At 44.2% G+C, this 21,522-nt stretch overlaps 1 protein-coding gene across 6 annotated transcripts in view; it reads left to right on the top strand.

Annotated features, from left to right (window-relative positions):
• The window catches only part of NPRL3 (NPR3 like, GATOR1 complex subunit), a 37,946-nt gene that overhangs the window by 5,475 nt on the left and 10,949 nt on the right, over positions 1-21,522 (top strand). Inside the window, exons 3-11 of one of the 6 annotated variants that reach the window (XM_065732347.1) lie at positions 528-566; positions 3,967-4,096; positions 6,815-6,889; positions 10,474-10,627; positions 11,421-11,502; positions 16,843-16,980; positions 17,420-17,576; positions 19,175-19,281; positions 20,639-20,768. In XM_065732347.1, coding sequence (XP_065588419.1) covers positions 528-566; positions 3,967-4,096; positions 6,815-6,889; positions 10,474-10,627; positions 11,421-11,502; positions 16,843-16,980; positions 17,420-17,576; positions 19,175-19,281; positions 20,639-20,768 — 1,012 coding nt within the window. Of the gene's footprint in view, positions 1-485; positions 567-3,264; positions 3,269-3,340; positions 3,840-3,966; positions 4,097-6,814; positions 6,890-9,563; positions 9,714-10,473; positions 10,628-11,420; positions 11,503-16,842; positions 16,981-17,419; positions 17,577-19,174; positions 19,282-20,638; positions 20,769-21,522 lie in introns of those variants that run through there. The other 5 variants (XM_065732352.1, XM_065732350.1, XM_065732349.1 and 2 more) reach the window with 5 other exon arrangements.

The raw sequence follows: 21,522 nt of genomic DNA, 5'->3' as shown, positions 1-21,522 counted from the left end.
ATCTGCTGTCTCCTGCATTAAATAATTGCTGGAGGTTTCCATTTGGTCTCCCCTTCCTTCAGTGGACTGTGTAGAGCTCTTAAAGGCTTTTGAAACCGCTGGCGATACTCTGAAAACAAACCCACTTAGGGACTCCGCTCTGAATCAGAGTGGAACCTCTTCTGTACTTCTGTTGTTGTTATTGATGTGTCTGTTGGTCCATTTTAAGGTAAAAGAAAGTAAAGAGTGAGTGCAGTTCCAGAAGCACAGCAGATGGTGGGAGCACGCTGCTGTAGCGTTGCGGAGAGGATTGGAGTGCCATCCCCTCAGCCTGCAGCACATCCCCACTACTCACCTGCCATTAACTTTTGACTCTTCTCAGTACTGATCATTTTCTTTGCAGGAGTTTAACACTCAATAGGTCATCCTGGGTTTTAATATAATGTTTTTCTCTTTTTTTTTCTTTGTGTATTTTATGTACTTGGCGTCATTTGTTTTCTTTTGTTTTATGTTTTTGTTTTGTGTTTATGGCCATGTTCCCATTTCAGAGACCAATGTCCTCTAACTGATGAGCAATTGGTTTCGGGGTAAGACCAAATGTTCTCAACAACCACCTCTGTCTAGAATGGCTTTCTTTTCTCACCATCCTTTTAATGTGCTTTGTTCTGGTTTCTACTTTACACCAAATGATGAGGTAATTATATGCTCAATCACAGTGTCTGTAGGAAACGTACTGCTAACAGTTGATGCCAGGATAATTACAGAGGTCCTACTAACACTTCTGTGCTTTCTGTAGGGTAACCAGAATGAGTGTGGTATTGCTCTTCTGTGAACTGGGAGAAGTTGTGCCCTCCAAGAGTGCAACAAGAATAGCCTTAGCTCTGTAGTTATTCCAACAAGGAGCCCTGAAGCACATTGCCTTCTGACAAGCAATGACTGAAAAGTACAGATGAGTGACTGAACTATTTATAATCTCACAGTAATTATGCAGAGCTCAATGCAGAGCTGTTTCTGAGCATCTGCTCCTTACTCGTGCCCTTCTAAGCTGAACTGACAGCTGCAATATAGCCCTTTCCTGAACATGCAGAGGGAATAGGGCTTGTCTCTGCTAAGGGCCCAGAAGTATTAAAACATGTTTATAGTCCTTGTGTAATATAAAGATGGTCACCTAGATAGTCAGCTCCCTCTCTGCACTACCTCAAAGGCAAATTCTTTGTAATTTGAAAATTATAAAAAAATTCTGAATTTATCTGGCACCTTAAAAGTGATTATCCATTCTTGGGGAAAAAATTGAAGTTCTGTTTGAGATACTTCCCCCTCTCATCTGTATGAGAAGTCAAAGGTGCTGTTGTTTCAGCTGTGACAGTCCCGGAGGAGGTGCTGGTGGCAGCAGCAGCCTGCCCTGGTGTGGTTGGTGTCATCCTGCAGAGCTGCCTGCTGTGGCTGTGCACTGTGTGGAGCTCTTGATAGGAGCAGTAGGATATTCTGGGCAAATCAAAACTCCTCTTTTTGTATTTAGTTTCCACCTGCTGAGCTCCTTAGCACAGGAAGGGTTTTCTCCCCTCTGGAATCACAGAGCTCAGGCTAATCTTGGGGAAGAAGGAGGGACCGTTACTTCCCCACTGTGAAACCTAATCTGCTTTGAGCAAACTCCTGGGCCTCAATAAGTACATGTTTTTATGTCATTGTAATGCACTAAAGAGATCAGAAAGCCAGTTTTAAAACATCCAAACTAAAATATTTCTCATCTGCGATAAAATGATGGCAGTGACATATCTGCTGTCCATCAATCTTCCTGTTGTCCAGGGGCCTAAGAAATGTATAAATCAAGTGCAGTGGTTTTTGGGGGTGGGAGGTAGGAGCAAACAACCAAACCAATGAACCTAGCTTTACAAAATTAACCTCTTGATCTGCTGCTCCCCACTGAGCCAAATGCAGAGTCATTCTGACAGTGATTGTCAGCATCATGAGCTGTGCTGGGGAACTGCTGAACTGTTTGGCACCACAGTTCTGCATGAAAGTAGCTGCTGGTGTAATTCCATGTCAGTTGCATCTTAACAGTGGTATAAGTCATCATAATGAAGTTTGGTTTTCCAGCTCCCAAGATGTCCTTTGCCAAGGCTGAGGAAGGAAGTGACTCATTTCTTACCAGCAAACAGGCACTTCCTAGTTTGCCCTTCTGCTTCCAGTTAACAGGGCAGATGCTCATTTTCGATCTGTTGCTCTTACAGTCTGCCTGGCTCCATGATGAGCCTGTTAACTGACACAGCTGGGCAGGGCAGGAAGAAGAGAGGAAGCTCACTGCTGCCTTGGTGACTTTCTTTCCTATTTCAGATATGATTCCCAGGGACTGCCAAGCCAGGCCCCGTCTGAGGAAGCTTTAGTTTTTCTTTACAAACTCCTAGTGTTTGTAGAGTGCAGTGGCTGAGGAGTCTGTGGCCAGCCTCCCCTTCCCTCTGCTGGCCCTCAGCTGTGTTGGGCATCCTGTTTGGAGCAGAGCAGCCAGGGGTTTGGAAGTTTGTATGGAGCTGCCCCTTCCACTAGCCAGCCATGGTCAGGATGACTTTACTGTACAAGCATCAGAGGCTTTGACAGCTCAGAAAGGCCCAGTATTATCCTACACCTTCAGTGTATGTAGGTCTAATTTAAGAATAGGCCCTGGATCATATGCTGGTGGATATACACAAAAGACCTGTCTGTATATTTGTCTCAGTTTCTGTAATGCACCGTAACTCACTCAGAGTAAACCAGGAATGTGGTACATTGACTACTTCTGTGGGCATTGAGGGCCTGCTTGTGGCTGAGAGATAAGGTGGGTGTGGAACACACCCATGTCTGCCCTTTTCTCTGAGTGATACTGCGTTATCTGGGATACCTGCATGGTGGAGGGGGTGGTCTGACAGGGGCACCCAGCGTGAATGTAAATAAAGAAACTGAAATAAATATTGCCATGATTAAAATAGCTGGTCTCATCAGAAGCTGGCTTGATCGCCATTTGGTTAAATGGGAGTCTCAGAGAAATCAGATTAGGAAAGAACATTGCTAACATCAGACCTTGCACTGCTCCCATCCTGCAGCAGCAAGCTTCCCCTGGCAGCTCACTGAGGTCCCCTTTCCTGTGGATTCCAGCTCCACTGTCTCAGGGGATGCCCTGAGGAAAAAGACTATTTTTAAAGACCAGGCCAGTGTTACAAAGTCATCAGAAAGTGCTTGCAGAATCCTTTGCTGTAACACTGCCGTTCTGACCCAGTTTTGCAGCTGTGGATGTATTTCATTTGGCAGACTCCTTGTAGATACTTGCCCTCCTATTTGGTGGCTGCATTCTTCCCACCACAATGCAAAGTCTCACTGCACTGAGGTCCCGCTGCCATGGCTCTGTCTTGATTCATTGTAGCCCATGAGCCCAGGTGATGCCACGCAGCAGTCACAAGGATGCCACTGGGTGTTTGACTGCAGCCTGAGATCTGTTAAGTGAAGTAACTTCCATGAGATTAGATTTGAAAAGGAGAGACAGGTGTAGAATGTATATTTCTTCTACTTGAATCATCTCTGTCTTGCCTTCCCCTCTGCTGCAGTGGGTGGCTTAAAGGTCTTTGTTGTGCTTGAGTGTCAGGCTGTTTTGGTATGTAGTTGCTTAGTAAGTTCATTAACCTGCAGCTAAATCCAGGCAATGGCTAACTCAAGCTGGTTTTATATTTAAACAAACTGCATCTAATCTTTCCAATGTATTTTGCTGAGCATGTACTTCAATAAGCATGACCCTGCAGTCTTTGTCTTGAATGCTTCCTGTTTTATAATTGCGATGATCTGAGAGATAAAATTAAGGGATTCTTAATTTTCCATAATTGGGGGTACTCCAGGTACAGTAATTTAAACACAACTTACAATACCTTAAGAACTCACAAATTAAATAAATCTGTGTTTGGAGGAGCGTTCAAGGGGTATGCTGCTTGAAAACTGTAATAACTTCTGTTTCTGCTCTTCAAGGTTTTCAGATGTCATCCTGGCAACAATTTTGGCTACAAAGTCAGATATGTGTGGCAAAAAATTCGAACTGAAGATTGATAACGTTCGCTTTGTTGGCCACCCCACCTTGCTTCAGCATGCCCTTGGGCAGGTATGGTAAGAGACGTGCTTGGGGGACATGCTTTCTTTTCCAGTTGTGTTTCTTAGTTAGGGGACTTAAAATTCAGACTGGATATATTTTCTTTTGATCCTGCTTCTTCCTGATTTCTGATTCTTCTCAATGCTCAGAGCTGTCTATACGCATTTCCAGATAACCGTGGTGAGTGGCAAATTGAGGAAGCTGTGTCAGGGGTTCCCAGAAAAGCCCATCTGGTTACTTAAGAAAAGCAGAGTGGGTAAAGAGAAGTAGTAATAAGCAGTCCACCTCAAAAAACGTTTCTTACAATGCTAGTTGTTGCAGGGTAGGTTCCTAGCACCTCCAATTAGCATGGCAGTAAAAAAAGTAGCCAAACAAAACCCTACAACCTCAAATCCTCACATATGTCAGGAAGAGATCTAAAATTTTCTTGTGGACAAATTTAGGCTGCTGTTTGTATTGAGACCTTGATTGTGTTTTAGCTGATTAGAATGAAAGCAATTGCTGCCCAGCTTCTGGAAAGGGCCCTGCTTAACTCTAGGAAAGGATTTGCATGGTTCTGTATGCAAAATAATTCCTTTCCCATTCTTTCTTCCTGACAGACTGTGAAAATGAAGTAGGCTTTGGTAATTTCTGAATACAGCACTAATCTGTATCACTGAACTGCTTTCATCTCATTTTTCATCAAATTTACAAAACCCTTCAGTTTTTCAGGCAAAGATCTGCTTGCCAATTCTGTCATCCCTTCTATCTATAATTAGAGGTGCAAACAGACTGTTGGCAGCTGCTGCTTGATATTTGGAGGGTCGAACTGCTTCAGGACTATGTTCATCCAAGTAAGAAGCTGGCATCAAGCATCAAATGCTGCCGGTGTTCCACTTCAAAACTCACACGTGAGAGTACAGGAAATGTGACTGAGTATCACTCAGGAGCCCTGCCAGGAGCAAAGGGAGACGGAGCCAGAGGCAGGGCTGGAGAACAAGGCTGCTGTATACTTAGTGGGGTCCATCCCAGAGACAAGATACCCACAACATAGGTCCAGGGTCCATCCTTGGACACGGCTGTGAATGGGGTTTGAAGGCCCCAGACTGAGCATCAGCATTGCTCCTGGGCCATGGGCTGAAGTGGGGTCCAAGTGGAACTGGTCAAGGCCACTGAGACCTTCTGGTGCCCTCAGGGCCCTGACAGCAGTGGCCTACTCTCTCACAGTACTATATTCATTTATCTTGCCGATGTTGTCCAAAAGGCAGAGCTTCCTAAATGTGGTGTGGTGAGTCTGAATGAAATTGAAAAGTCATATTTGCATTAGTTCACTACACATTATTTATTCTCTCTGCTTTGAAGTCTCTTCTATTGTAATTGCATGAAATTTCTCTTCGTTTTCAATTTATCTAAACAACATGACAGAGTGCTGGAAACACCTCCTTGTTGCTTTTAGTAGAATCTTTTCCTTGGGTGTGTCTTATCACCCCAGCAGGCACCCTAGAACTTTCTAGCTTCCAGAATGTTCTGGTCGTAGCAGCCATCTCTACTGGTTCATTTGGGTGCTGATGTTCATTGTAGTAGTTTCTTTGATTTTAAGGAAGGATTAGTCCCTGAACATAAATGCTTTTAAATCTTCACTGAAGTTCACAAGGCATCCTAGAACAGGTGGCTTGAGAACAAATGGACACAGCAAGGTGATTTTACAACCCCCCCAGTCCCAGTTTTTTTGATAGAAGAACAAATACACGTATTTCTGCTTCTAGTTTCTCTCATTTTGAAGACCACTGAGTGAAAACATTCAGGTTTCAATAATTCACCTGTGAGCAGTTGGTTGCTGGTGCTCAGTGTTTGTCAGGAAGGCTGGATGTGGCTTCTCCCCCTTTACTCTGGATACACATTTGCTGGGTAGAGGCAGAATATTAGGTTAGGTGCCTGTTTAGGTTATTCTCACTTCGAGGTGGACTGGATGTTCATCAGGAGCTTTAGGAAGGCAGGAATGGGTTCTGGATTTTGTGCTCCATCTTGTGGTGGTGCTCAGTCCATTCAGAGGGTTAGGACTGGACGTGCAGATTCAGCTTGCTTGGCTTGACTTCCTCAGGCCCTCCCCACAAGAAATCCTGTGCAGGTGTTTAAGATTATGACTCTCGGAAGCAGAAAGAATACAGAGATGAGGAGGGGAGTACGGGGAACGTGTTTGAAATCCTGCAGGAATGTAAACCAACCCTGTGTGTTAGTACTGCGTGAGTGCGTGCAGTTGAGTAGGAGCAGTTCTGGAGCATGGTTGTTCTGAGGAAAGCAATGGTTTCAGCCATGATGCAATCCAAATGGGGGCTTTGGGGGATTTTAGAAAAGAGAGAAATAGATGTGGACTGGGGTAAGAAATTGTGCTGAGGAAAATCTCTGTGTACTAAGGTAATGGTACTAGGATGCAATACAAGACACCTCCAGGACTGCTATCTTAACTGATAACATGTTCCTATTGTTCTGACCAAAATGCTTTGCTTTATGTTTCATCAGTTCTTGGAAAAATGTAGAAAAACTGTGACCCTGTAATAAAAAAATAATATGGTTTTATTTTTTACAAGTTGGTTTGTGATGGTGTAATTTGATCTGTCTGCTCCCTCAGCAAACTGTTACTTGATTGATACAGCCTTTATTTATTTATTTTTCTCCTTTCTCTTTTTTTCTCCGTTCATTACTGGTTCCAAAGCACAAAAGCCCATGGAATTTCTTTTAAATCTTTTTCAGGTATCCAAAACAGATCCTTCACCAAAGAGAGAGATGCCCACTATGATTCTCTTCAATGTCGTGTTTGCCCTAAGGGTAAGAACTGTCCCTTGTCACTGGGGAGTGGGATGCTCCCCAGCTGTGTAACAGAACGCAGTAGGCTCATGTTCCAGCAGTGTCCTTTAAAACATTCAGTGCCTGATTTCACTTGGGGATTTTCATTTCAAACAACAAAACTGAACAGTGTGGAATGTGACACTGAAAAGCAGGAAACTTTTCCAGCCCAGTGCTCTGTATAGCTCATGCACATTTGTTTTCTTCAGGACATACTCTAGAGCTGTTTTTTTTTGTTTTGTTTTAAATAGCCATAGGGTAAAGGCTTGCAAGATACCACTTTGCAAATGAGATATGACCTCTGTTGCAAATCTTGCTTGTGTCTTGTCATTTGTTATTCGTGAAGCAGTAACCAGCTGTGATTTTTCTAACAGTGCCATTGAAGCCTGTCCAAGCTGCTGCATGGAAAGGCAGCCTGTGTCTTACTGTGCTGTGTGCCAGATGCTGTTCTATGCTTTCCTTATGCTCAGAATGGGTCCAAATTCATGGAGCTGCACTAGCATGTTGCCAGGCCTTTGTGGCTCCATGCAGCTTCAGCTTTGATGGCAGTCAGAGGCAGTGGCATGCATGGACACTGGCATGTTGTGGCCAGCCTCGTGAGTTAGGGCCTTGCCATGGCTTTGGTTATCTGAAGCTTGCTCAGTGCAGATCCATTCAGAAATCTGTTCTGTGCACTCTAGAGCCATTGCACAATCCAGTAAAGGTTTCCTAGCTTGGATTCAGAGCTGGACAGGGGCCAGCTCCATGTGCTAGCACTGTGCTCTGAGTCCTGCAAAGGTGGATCACTTGGGTCAGGACTTATCTGGACTCGATCAGAAGGAGTGTGTTTGAGTCCTTGAACCTCTTTTGCCTATTTATTTATTCCATTATGTGGATTGTTCTAATTCAGTGTTCCCATGAATAACAATTGAATCTATGGAAATAATAAATTATACACCTAACTTTGTCAAATGATGTACTTGCATCCTCTCCCCCTGTCCTTTTTTCCTCTCTCTTCTCATAGTGCTTGGAGTGGGGCCACGTTCCTAGGATCGTGGACTTGCAGTTTCATTCAAAATTGTTCTGTGGATGAAGGTGCTCTTGGTTTGATGCGTGGAGAGTTTTCTTGGCTGTCCTTGTGTGTTTGGACAAAATCTGTTCCTTTTTATAACCCTGATGGTTTTTTTGAAATATGTCAGAACAGTGCTGTTCTGTGCCCATAGTGCTGTGTGATGCACCATGTTGCTGCTCAGTGCCTCCAGGCCTCTTTTATAATGCAGTGGGAGGTGTTTGGAAGCTGCCACTTCTCAGCCATGAGATCTTTGTGAAAGAGAGAACGTGCCAGGGAGCAACTGGCTGTAGTGTTCTCATTGAGATGGAGGTACATGTGAGGAATAAATGAATGTTAACGTTAAAAAGCTGGAGCAAATACATCTGTTTTCCTTGAAATTTCTCTTTGTCCCTGCTCTATTGATGAGGTGTTGGTATCTGTGTCAGGAGATCATGACATGGCTAATTCAGTTGCATAAAACTCATTGTGCTCAAGCATTGTTTGATTTCTGAGCTCTGGCTTTCTCTTGCAGCCTGCAGGTGACACCTGTGGAGCCATCATACTATTTTTGTGGCATGTAAATGTATGAAGGATCATTTTTTAAATGAAAGAAGGAGTTGGAATAGCTGTCTTTCTAGAGATGGTTCATTTTTTCTTGACCACAACTTTGGATATCGTGCCATGATTTGAAAGCCTCCAGTTATCTGGTTGTGAAGTAACTTTTGTACTTCTAGCACTTTTTGTACCAGTGGTGACTAATGCATACATATCCACAGGCCTGGTGGCTTTTCCTCAGTGGAAGGACAAGGTTTCACAAGTGACAGTTATCCCAGCAATCAGTCTGAATCAAGCAAGAAATTGCTCATCAAGTTCTGATGAGGATCCAGTGCGGATCTGTCCGTGGGATGCTGTTAGGTCTAGAGGTGCTACATTTGTGCAGAAGCTGATTTTATATTTCACACACTGAGAGACACTGGCTTCAAAAGTCTTGTTCTTCCAGAAAGCACCGTGCTTTGGTTGTGTGCACATAACTACATGCAAACACTTAACATTTATGCACCGTGAGGGAGCAGGAGTGCTGAAAACAATGCTGCTTCACTCACAGCATTGCCAGGGCTTGGTGAGGTATAATGAAGGCTTCAGCTGCTGCGTGCTTGAAGCTGGTTTAGTGGTTCTAGGGAAAACTTGCTTTTGTGCATCTTGGCAGTGTGAGAGTACTGCTGTTAGTTACATGTTTAATGCAGCAGTGTATGGTATTTGCCAAATAAGACACTCATACTTCATAGAGAGCTGTCAAGTTTTCAGGAAGCGCTGTGTGTAAAGCAAGTGGAAATTTGTGCACTGCAAAGTGTGGGTGGAGGTATTCTGAGATAAAGAGGAGAGTCCATCTGCAGCAGGCAGACAGCAGGCAGAGTCCCAGAAGCTGTAATCAGCACCGATCCTGCTGTGTTAAGCTTCAGGGCTACAACGTGTCATGACTCAGCAAGATCAGCAGAATTCAGAAGTGTTGACTCATGGTTTGCTAGTATGCGTGCCAAGTTATCACTTGCTAGGACTGTAAATTCCTTTAAATATCTTAACAAACATGATGCAGCTGTGTGCTGTGTGCTCCCCGAGCACAGCCACCAGGTCGCCCCTTGTCAGCTGTCCTTACGTGATACGTTTTGCCAGCACAAAGGGGACTGGCAGAAATGCAGTGTTTGTAACAAGCCATATTTGTGAAATGCTTTGGAATGTAAACCCACATTCGTTCTGGGTTGGATCAGAGTGTTGATGGTGTGTTGGTACTTTTAATCACATTAGTATTTGTCTTGTCAGCATGTAAGAGAGCCACACTATAAATGGCAGTGTTAAAGGCACTGCTGTCCCTACTCTCCCAGTGAACTCAGCTGAATATGGTGGTGTTTAGGACAAGGGGGAAGGGTTTTAAATGAAAGGGAGATTTAGATTGGATGTCAGGGGGACATTCTTTACTGAGAGGTGCTGGAACAGGATGCCCCGAGAAGCTGTGGATGCAGCATCCCTGGAGGTGTTTTAAGGCCAGGCTGAGTGGGGCCCTGGGCAGCCTGGCCTAGTACATGATCTAGGCAGAGGCTGGCAGCCCTGCCTGTGGCACGGGGGTTGAAACTTGATGATCCTTGAGGTCCCTTTGCAAGGCATTCTGTGATTCTATGTTGTTCCTCCTTTTCAAACAACTTGACATTTTTTTCTCTTGCTGTGTGAAATTGAGTTCTTTGGTTTCTCTGCTAGCAAAAGGCCTAGTAACAAGTGAAAAAATAAAATGGCTTTGAGTCACATACGCGTGTTCATTTGTTGTTTAAGGAAAATCTTAGCAGTTCTTTATCCTGCTCTTCCTTACCTGTGGATATCTCTGACAGCTTTCTGTCAGAAAATTTCTTTTTTTTTTTTTGCCAGTTGCCAAAGAGACTGACCGTGGTGTCTGCTGAAGATGATTACTTTGGATACTTATCCATCACTTTAGTTCCATAAATGTGATTGTGGCTGAATGACTGACCAGTTTCTGTGTTGCCCATAGGCCAATGCAGATCCATCAGTGATAAACTGCCTACACAACCTTTCCCGCCGGATCGCCATCGTCTTGCAGCATGAGGAGCGCCGCTGCCAGTACCTGACCAGGGAGGCCAAACTCATCTTAGCTATCCAGGATGAAGTGTCTGCCATGTCAGAAAGTGAGTATGAGCTTAGGTTGCACAGGAATATGATTGTCAGGAGCACTTTTTCAGAGAAGTGCTGATGGTGCCTTTTGTGGCTGGGATCAGACGTGCTAGTTTCGGTGCTCTTTAGCATTCTGACAGCTTTTGACTGTGTTTCGCCTCATCCGACATCACAATTCCTATGCAGAGATGTGAGCTTTAAAAGGGAAGCAGTTTGGCTGCTTTCCTTGCTAGCTTAGCTCAGAGCTATCAGTGCAGAGTGTGCACTGGATGTTTGAATCTGTCTGCCGGGCTGAGGTGGAAGAACTCATGTGGTGCCACTTCACTCAACCTAGAGCAAGCCTTGCCTTGCTAGTGCTGTGTCCCAAGTCACCAGACTTGTCTGGAAATTTTACATGGCTACGTGGCCAACTGATCATATTACACAGCATTTTTATTGACTATGCTTTGTAACAATTAACTGTAATAATATGCACAGTCTGGGAACTGATACTGACACACCGCCTTGCTGCAAGTGTTGAAAATTAAAACTAGCCTGTGTAAAAACAAAACCATTTAATATAATCGCTTGCCAAGTACACAAGTATGTGTGTTTAACTGAATTGAGCTTCAGAAGAAGCTGACATTAATTTGCTGTTATTATCTTGACACTTAACTCGGATTATCATAAAAGCTTTGAAATAGAAGCTTAAATTAAAAGGGTAGGGATTCTGTGCCTAAGGTGCTGGTTTGTGCCTAGAGGGGAAAGAGGACACTCTCTCTGCTTTGAAATTAGTTATCTGCTTTCTTGTTTTGCAATGTTCCATAGCTACAGAAGGGCCGCAGTCACCTTTTCATCACATCCTGCCCAAGTGCAAACTGGCCAGAGATCTTAAAGAGACTTACGACAGGTAAGTAGCAGTTCTTTCATAGCTCATGGTGCATTGCTTCTCACTGAAACCTCCTGGCCATGTTTCTTAGGCAGTTATCCATCTCCTCATGATGCTGATTCACTGAAATCTGTGTCTAGACCAGGTAGAGTGATGTAAAGGCTTGCTGTCACATGAAATGATTGCAGAATTGCTCTCCTAATGGTCACCGTGATGTCCCTTTGGGTATACTGTGTTTCCTAACGGTTGGTGGTCTGTTGCAGCTTTAAGAATTATTTTCCTCCTCAGAATAGAGGCACGTAATGACAAATGAATTGTAGAACTGGAAAGTGTCATAATATGAATATCTTCTCCCTGTAGAAGCACTCAAAACCAGCAGGTAAGGGAAAAACACTACATCAAGCACTGATGGCAATGCCAGATACTGCCTTGCCTGCATTTGGCTACACTGTGCATGTCTGGACAGAGAATTTGGATTAGATTGTGTGACTTTCAGCAGGATGGAAAGTATAGCATGCTGTTTCTTGACTGGATTAAAGGCTCTGGCGAGGATTTCAAAGAAGTGTGGATTAAGGGTTGGGTTTCAGCAGGAGCTGGGCACCTAGCTCCTCCTGTGGCCTCCTCCAGCAGTATGCCCGTGCTGACTCCTCATGCCAAGGAGACAGTTTCATTCAGGAAGTAACACCTGGGGAAAGAAGAACAGAGGACAGAAGGGTTTGGTGGGGAGAAAGCTGTGCCCCTTGATGTGGGTGTTCAGGCTTAGGCAAGCTGCTGTTGAGATCCTTTGACTGTAGAGCACTGTATTATCTCAGACCAACTCTTAAGCTTCCCCAGGGTGCAGTTCCCCTTGTACTAAGGTAAGGCATTGAGAACCTAAATGATTATATATATATATGTAATATATAATATATAAATGATAATAAAGCTTTAATAAGACGTTTTTACATTGTGCTCAGGAACTCTGAATTTCAGCCTGTTTGTGTATTGCTCAGTGCAACTCTCACCAAATCTGTACGAAATGTTGGCAGAAGGCACTCTTTGTGTAGCCTGTCGTTTTTTAATGAAACTTTTCACCTGCTTTTTACTTCCTTCTGTTCCTCTCAGCTGTGTACTGGTGACTAGGCAATTCCTTATCTCATTTCCAAACATTTTAATGACATAGTGACACCTTGTGGCATTTAGCTGTGACTGTAGGAACATGCAACCCAAGCTCATGGGGTGCATTACTACTGCCCTCCCACGAAACGAGGAGCAGAGTGACCATGGTGAAACACATATTGGTGATGGCTCCCAGATGTAATACAGAGCAGTCTCTCTCGTGTAGGCAGTGTGGGTGGGAGAGAGGGGATGCATAGTGTAGTTTGACACTGCTTTGCACAGCGCTGTCAGGAGCAAATACAAGAAATTAGCTGTTAGTAGAAGTGTAAAATGGCACTGCATTTGAGTGGAAAGCTCTGTTTGAAGAGCAGTCAGCACTGTTGCTGGATGGTGATTTTGGAATTGCAGACAAAAGGCCTCTTGGTTTATCACAGTTGCGTGGGGAGTGCTGCCTAGCTCTTGGTTTCCTGTAGATGGTGCTGAGGTATTTCAGGCAAGACACAGCATGTCTCTTAGTAAGCTGGTTTGTGCAGAACCTCAGGTGTGTGAATCTTTTTGTAACTCAGCATGTCCTTTGCAGTTTGAATGAAACACCCATAGTTCATAAGGCAGTACGTGATCCCCAGGTTATCTGAACTGTAATTGCTGCTGTAGGAACCGAGTGTTATTAAAGCATTATTTTAGATGTAGTCAGCACTTACTTCCTGGGACCTTTTTTTGACTCTTAAGGGCTAACACCAGAATATTTCTCTTCAGTTGGTTCAGAAAACAGATTTAGGATTCCTTTTTCATCTTCCCCCTCCCATGTTCCAGCATTGTCATAGAGCAAAGAGCAATGAGGACTAAGAATTCCTGTTGCTAGCACCTCCAGTGCCCACAGATGTACCTCTTTTACAATGGGAGCCAAGCCAGTGTTCAATTCAGGGAATAAAGACTGCTTTCACTAGGTTTATCTACAGACACAGAGACTTTAATTGGTTAGCCTGATGGTAGCTAACTGCTCATCTGGTGTTAGTAAATATTTACTCGCTTTGTATCAGAAAAAAAGTGAAAATAGGATTTTTTAGGGAGGATAGCATTGGCTTTGTTATTTGTTCTGTTTTGTTTATTTGTTCCTATTTCACAAAGAGCCTTTATACATTTTTAGCTCGTGGGATTAGAACTGATGTTCTAATAGCTCAGCTCATCTGGCCTATCTCATTAGGAAGCACCTTAAGAAGGGGAACTCATATGAAATTTAATGAATTATTATATGGGATTTATGTGGATGTATAGAAGATATTAATGAACTACAGTTAGTTGACCAAAGGACAGTGAATGTATCCTTTACACCAAAGTATAAAACCATTTCAGAGTTCCAAATAGTCACAACTTGTAGCAAGAATGAACTCAGAAGTGAGTTTTCTACAAGCTCACCTCTACAAACTAGCAAAAGTCTTACTAATTACTGATGTAAATGGGGTAAACATAAACTACTGTGTGTCTGTAGGAATTCATATCCATTTTATAAAATATGATGTGAGATAGTCTGTATTGTGCTAATAGTTGTACTAAGAAGGCTGGAATCATATGGAATATTGGGGAACTTTGGATTCCCATTCTGGGGCAGCAGCTCGCTGCTGCTGTTCTGGGCAGAGCGTGAGGACAGGGCAAAAGAGCAGCGATACTGCATCCAGTATTCCCCAGCTTCCTGCAGCTTGCAGCTCTGGAGGTATTTTCTGTGTGTTCCAGAGCCTTCAGCTCATCTCGCTTCCTGAATTCAGTCCTCCTGTGAGCCAGAGTAAATATTTAATGACCGCAGCATCCTCTGATAAGGGGCTCCACAGCTTAACTGGCTGTTCTGCTTCTTTCTATTTCTTTTTGAACTTTGCTCCTCCTAGTCTCATTAGCTATCTCCTGAGGCTTACTGCTACTGGATGCTGGTAAACTGCTTGATAAAACAGCAGATGAAATTCAGTACAGACAGATGTACAGTAATGCACGTGAGCCAAACAGCCTTCAGGTATTTATGGCACTGATGGCATCCCCTGAGCCTCCTCCAGCTGAGCAGCCCCAGCTCTCAGGACTCAACCCCAGTCTGCTTCCTGTGACTCTGTATTTTGTGCTTCACAAATCCTTGCATATATCATGGTGGAACTATTTGCCTTTGACTGGCCAGCTGCAGGTACATCTGTTGTTGCTGGAGGTTGCTTCTTATTGCCAGCCAGATTATTAGACTTAAATTGTTTTCCTCCCAAGGGGGGAGGGGCGAAGGAGAAACCATTATAGAAAGCCATAATGAAAGCTTGAAGCTGAATGCAAATGTAGAAAAATGAAATTAAAACTGAGATCAGAACTCAAAATCTGTTTTTCTTGTTGTCTTTAATTTTAAGCTATTGTTATATAATGCACTGCAGACAAAATTACACTGTGGAGAGGGTAATTACATCATTAAAGCTTCTGCCTTCGTGCACATGGGCCAGAGAATGAAAGGAGCCAACTGTACTTTTTTTTCTGCTTCTCGGATATTCAGCTTTGCTATGAAAATATCCCTGCAAGTGTTTCATGCTCCTGTGTATCTCCACTCCTTGCCTGGTCGCTCTCTTTAACAACCCCACTGACTTTCACATCACCTCTTAATCATTCATGGATCTTTTGTCGTGTTTTCTCTTGTGAGTGTTTGCAGTGAGTGCTGCTTCAGGTTGCCCTTTTTGTGGATGTATTTAAGGTAATCCATCTTTCTTTGTCAGCTGTGTATGTGCAGTGGGATGAGCAGTGCTAATGGACTTGCTGCATTTAATGCAAGAGAAAGGGAGGAGTTTGCCATGCTTTGCTTCAGGGCCCGGAGCTCTGATAGGTGGGAGGTGGCAGCACCAGGGAGAGCAGGTTCATTTCTTCAGTGCATTTTTAAGAAAAGGAAAACGTGCAGTGCTTTTTCCTTTTTGCACCTTGAAAAATAAATGCTTTTCAGTGTTCGGTGCAGGATTTGAGAGCAAAGCCACAGCCACTGCTTTACAGAGGCTCTGTCTGCACTGAGGTTTTACCTCATGAGCATCCTCGTGCACGGGGCAGCACTAAGCAGAAGAGTTTAAACCACCACATAAGGATTGTCCATGATGTGAATTCACTCTGCCTGTTCCTGGAGTGTTTCTGAATGTGTTTTGAGAGTAAATTCTTGTGTTTTGTTGACACTGAACTCCTGTTGCTAATCTCAACACAATTGGAGCTGGACTGAAATTTTCAGAGTGCAAACTACAAAATATTGTTTTGTTTAGAAAAAGAAAATCTTTTAGAACAAACTCTAAAACTGGAGGACACCTGGAAGGAGCCAGAGGTTCCTTTCTGCCTGAAACCACAGCCTGTTAAGGTCTGTGTGTATGACAGACCTGCATACACACTCCTTGTGACAGATCCCACGCAGTGTGTCCTTAGGGGGTGGTGATGGGGGGTGGTGCCGGGGTGGCTGGCCTTGCTTCTCGGGATGAGGTGTGAGTTCAGGCAGTTTTCATTGAGCTTTGATACACTCTGATACACATCTAGGAGGGCAACAGCCTGGAGGCATCTTGAGAAATTCAGCTCTCCAGCACAGAGTCGGCTGTTGTTTAGGATTGATATGCAAGTTTGTATTTGTTCCTCACTCCCCACACAAAGAATGATGCTCAGCTTTGCCTCCTCTCCCCCTGCTCGGTCCCACTGCCTCCAGCAAAGCTGACCCCAGGCATGTTTCATGTTGGCAGGCTGGAAATGTTGTGAAGATGTTGCTACCTTAGTACCTCATGTTATCTTCCCCACCTGTGCTCATTTTCAGTAGCTATATATTTCTGGATATGCTTCATGTCTTGCTTAAATTCAGAGACTCCTGTTTCCATTCCTCTGTAGTGCTTCTGACTCAGTTCTGTTCATCACTGAAGTATATGGAAGTGTCAGAAGTCAAAGTGAGCCCTGTGAGTGTGTGTTCTAGGGTTGTGGCTTTGCAGTAGACTTTCAGGAAACTGTTCTCTCATGAGATACTGCTGCAGTGTTCATAGCAGAGAGAGCTGCAGATCAGTGGGAAAAAGTCTTGCAGATTGCCCCAAAACCTCATAGGGCACTGCTCTGTGAGTACAAGGTAAGGAAGCCCTTGCAGCCAGGAGCCAGCTTGGCCTCAGCCAGCTTGGGGGTGGATGTTGTACACTTGCTTGTTTCTTGTCCTGCTGTGACTTACGTGCAGGAGGGAATCTGGAGTGCTGCTTTCATTTGGTACACACTATAAATGTTGTATGCATTTTTTTCTTCCTGCTGTAGTCTCTGTACAACAGGAGTGGTCCGGATACATATCAACAACTGGCTGGAAGTGAGCTTCTGCCTGCCTCATAAAATCCATTATGTTGCAACAAATTTTATTCCCCCAGAAGCAATTGAGAAAAGCCTGAAATCTATCAGGTGAGAGCAAGTCCTTCAGACTGTCCTTTTTAATCTGCCGACTCAGGGCTAATTTTACCCGTATAGGAGAGAAAGCCTGAGCCCCTTGATATCTTATCTCTTGCTTTCTGGGTTTACAGCTTTATACCTGCAAAAGTAACCACCTCCTGCATTTTGCCTCTCTTCTTTTTCATTCTGTATTTCAGTAATGCAAATGAGTTATTTTCAGTCTAATTCTCTAGGATTGTGTGCCATGGCCCTCTCTCCCCTTCTAATGAGGAGCATCTTATCTTGTAACATAAAAATAGGCTTATTCTAAATCTACTTACAGCAAAAGATGTTAAGAGGTTCATTTTACCTGTAGATTGATGGGGTATCCCAGTCTGGGAATAACTACACCTTCAGGAAAAGTTGCAGTTTACTGTACAAATGTATTCTTTCTTTTTCTTCTTTCCTGCAGGCCTTACCATGCCTTATTACTTCTAAATGATGAGAAGTCATTGCTTAATGAGCTCCCCTTGGACTGCTCTCCTGCCCTGGTGAGAGTAATTAAAACTACCTCTGCTGTGAAGAATTTGCAGCAGCTGGCTCAGGATGCTGACTTGGCTTTGCTGCAGGTATGGGGAACTGTAAGCAGTTTCAACAAATTTTTTTAATTCGTGAGACATCTTCTTTCTGTGTGCTTCTGTGCATTTCTGTGGTATATGAGGTGCCAGTTCTTTCCGTGTGAACAGAAGGTTGAGCCTTAGAGTGTGGGGAGGACTGGAGAGACAAAGATCAGTGGTGCAGTAACGGTGCATCCATGTCTGAATCATTAATTGCTGTGGGGTGGTAGGGCAGCCTGGAGGTCCCTAACCCACACCACTACTCAGAGCAAGTCCATGAAAGCAGGCTGCTCAGGAACGTGTCTGTCTGAACTCTGAATAGTTCCAGAGATGGAGATCCCATACCCTCTCTGGGCATTTCACCAGCATCTGAGTGAAAAACTTTTCTTCATATCCAATGGGAATTTCCTGTGTTCCACCTTGTGTCTGATTCTTCTTGCCCAGTCTTTGTGCTCCACTGAGAAGAGTGGCTTGGCCTTCTCTGTGCCTTCCCGTTACAAACCCCAAACAGATAGCATTCCTGTTTTTATTATGCCATAGTGGTCTGTCATGGCTCTGAAGGCATCCTAAGTGCTTACAGCTGCTGTGACCCAGTAGTGCCAGACCTGCTTGGCCAAGGCGCATCTCTGTTCTCTTGCCCGAGGTGGCCAAGATGCAGCTTCTTAGCAGCTGGCTGCCTCAAAGATGTGTAAAGTTACTTGGCCACTTAGACAGCACTGTGGAGGAGTGCAATTACTGTGGCCCTTTGCTTATCAGGCCTGGTGCTCCTGTTAGGTACTGCAGAGGGGAGAGCTAAGAGCCAGCTGAGACCCAGGGACATGTCTTGTGCTCAGTGTGGGAAGAGAGAGCATGGCTTGTTGTCTCAGGTGCTCCTGGTCACGAGTCCACACCCTCTCTTGTCCTGTTTTCTAATAAAATGTGCAGGTCTACTTGCAGTGCTTGTGGTGTTACTTGGTACTCTACAGCTGTGGGATGAACTCTGGAAATCCCCTACTTGTCTGTGGTTCTGTTCTCCACAAAAAAAGCAAAGTTAAATACATCTAATGATACAGGCTGGATTTAACATCTCCTAGCTGCTACTTATGTGGCTCTCCCAAAGCCTGTAACAACCACTGACCTTTTTAAACATATTAAAATGCTTCATGGAACCCATTACTGAAATATCTCCGAGCATTAAAAAGGCCATTCTGTTTCCTTTATGTTTGTGTCACAGTGGAGGCCAATTCACTTTATTTTTCATGTATAACCTTAAGTGCAGTTTGTGCATAAACAAAAATAAGTCGCTGGTGCATGAAAAGCAACCAAACATCTTTTAATACAGTTTGGAGAAATTCCTTTAAGACAGAAAATAGTAAGTTGCTGAGAAATGTGCAGTGAACCTCTGGAAATCAGTAACCTTGTCAGGTGCTTTTTGATGTGCCATGTGTTACATAAACCCTGAACACACTCCGAGGGCAGCGTGAGAGGACGGCGTGTTTCACTTTCATTTCAGTTCCAACAAGACTTTGCAGTCACCTGGTGGGATTTTTCTGTCACTGTATGTAACTGTTGCCAGGAGTTTGAGTTTTGCTTTTTCCCTCTCCTCATTTTTCTGTGTTTCCTTGATGCAGGTTTTCCAGCTTGCTGCACATCTCGTTTACTGGGGGAAAGCAATTATTATTTATCCGCTGTGTGAAAACAATGTCTACATGCTTTCACCAAATGCCAGTGTCTGTCTGTAAGTAGAAGGAAGATGAATGGTTGTATTAAGGAAGCAGTGAGAAGTGCAGACACTCTTTTTTTTCCCTGTCTTACTGGATGCAGCATGGGACATCTCTTTGTGTACCGATTAGTTGCAGTTGTGCAGAGCACGAACCATTCCATGCACTTGAAATTGCAAAGCCACGTAAGAGTTTGGTGCAGGGAGCAATGTCAGAGCAGATCAGTGCACTTCTGCAGCAGTCACAGAATCACAGAATTGTAGGGGTTGGAAGGGACCTCCAGAGAGCATCGAGTCCAACCCCCTGCCAGAGCAGCTCCCTAGAGCAGGCTGCACAGGCAGGCATCCAGGAGGGTCTCGATGTGGACTTGGAAACAGTATTTACACTGTGATGCTCCTCATATTTTTGGGATGGTTTATCACCAAGTGTCCATTTCAGAAGATACAATATGGTCCTGAAGTGATTGAGAAAGACTTGGAGAGCTTGATTCAGTTAAATCAGTATTTCACAGAGCTGTCTGGGTATGTGGCACATGGCATCGCCTGCAGTGAACCAGGTCAGTCAGTCAGGGTAGTGTTGCCATTACTATTGCATTGCTTCACATGATGGCATTTTATACTTCCATGCTTTTCAGTAGGCAGAAAGTAGTGCAGCTAGTTGGAGAAAGGGCAGTGGCAATGCCAAGGAAGGTGTGGAAGCTGCAGTGGGTACTTTGCTGAAGACTGACAACCCTTTTGGTGTTGGATACTGAGACGTTTATAGAATTTGTGTTGGAACTCTGTTGTAGGCAAACAGTTTTAGGTCAGAACTTTTGGGATGGAGGTATAAAGGTGTGGAACAGACCTTGAGGTCCTCAGGAACAGCTGTGCCTCTGTCACATATGGTAGTGCTGTTCTCGAAGACAGTCTTCCTCATATTTAACTTGCCTCTCCCCCACTTGCAATCAGCAGGACTGCTTTTCTCGTTCAGCACAGGCAGGGAGAGCAGTCCCATCTGCAGATGCATGCTGTGTATTTGAAGACGTGCTTACGTGCTGCCCATCCTCACTCTTGTGGTCTCTCAGCCACCCAGTCCCTGCTCCTTTGATTGCAGGCAGCCCTGGTTTAGACTTTCTGTCATTTTTATTTTTCTGTTTTTTACTTTTCATTCCCTCGACACCCTGAGTAATACAGTGAAGCTGAATGCAGTGCCAGGATGAAAATACATATGCTGCTTGGTTACTTAAAGCAAGAAGCAACATACCTTAAATAACCCTTAGTGTGTTTCTAGATCATAGAGAATGCTCCATTTGGGAATTCCCACATCTGCAATGCTGAAGTGGATAAATACCACACTGACCAGCTAACTGATTTCTGCTCTCCCTCTCTTCTGCAGTTACTCTCCGCTGGCAGATGCATTTTCCTGTCAGTTCCGGGGCCACAATCTGCCATCGATGCTCTCCAAGTTCTCCCTCCCAGTGTCACTCTCAGAGTTCAAGAACCCACTTGTGCCACCTGTGCAGGAGGTGAGATGGGGGAGCATGTAAGAGCTTTGGGCACCGGGTGATTGCCTTGTCAAGGAAGATGAGGACTGAGTTTGCTTCTGGAGTACGTAGTTAGGATCTTGCTCTTGTAGGATTTGCCTACAAATCATTTCATACATTTCCAATGCCAAAAGGCTGTGGGGATTGTCAGGGTGAAGCTGTGTGGATGATCTCTGTTAGAAAAGCACATTCCTGAAAGAAAAATCACACAACTTCTTTTCTTTGAGTGATGGATGCAGTGGGGGCTGTTGCAATCTGCCACCATTAGTAGGGGGTGGTAGGGGAGGTGTCAGGCAGAGGTCTCCATCAGCACTGCCTGTGCTTTTGGCCATGTCCTGTGCACAAGACAGGAGCTTTTATTGGAGCTTGTCCTCCTGATCTCTTTTCTTGCCTGGGATAAAAGCTGTACATTGCAGTTTATGCATTCCTCACAGCCACATTTACATTTATTACATAAAATGTAAGAAAGGACTCAGGAACATTACACCTCCTGACACTGCTCCATCCCCAGGTGAAGAAAATGAGACCCCTGAGCACAGCTCATTGAGGGAAAGGGAGCCTGGGCAGATTTCCTCCTAGCACTGCTAGCCTTTGTGCTTTGATGACTTGCTGTGTTTATATGAAATTAGTCACAATTCAAGCACCTAGAAGATTAACATCAATTAAGCACACAGAAAATTATGAGAGAAGAATTTGTTGTAATTACAGGCTGGCAGAGATTATGATCAGAGATAAT

The sequence above is a fragment of the Cyrtonyx montezumae genome, unplaced genomic scaffold (assembly GCF_038088225.1).
Source record: "Cyrtonyx montezumae isolate F1298 unplaced genomic scaffold, pur_monq_1.0 scaffold_16, whole genome shotgun sequence".
NCBI classification, from domain to species: Eukaryota; Metazoa; Chordata; class Aves; order Galliformes; family Odontophoridae; genus Cyrtonyx; species Cyrtonyx montezumae.
The sequence above is the reverse complement of the archived record's forward strand: the minus strand, read 5'-3'. Positions and strand labels throughout refer to the sequence as shown.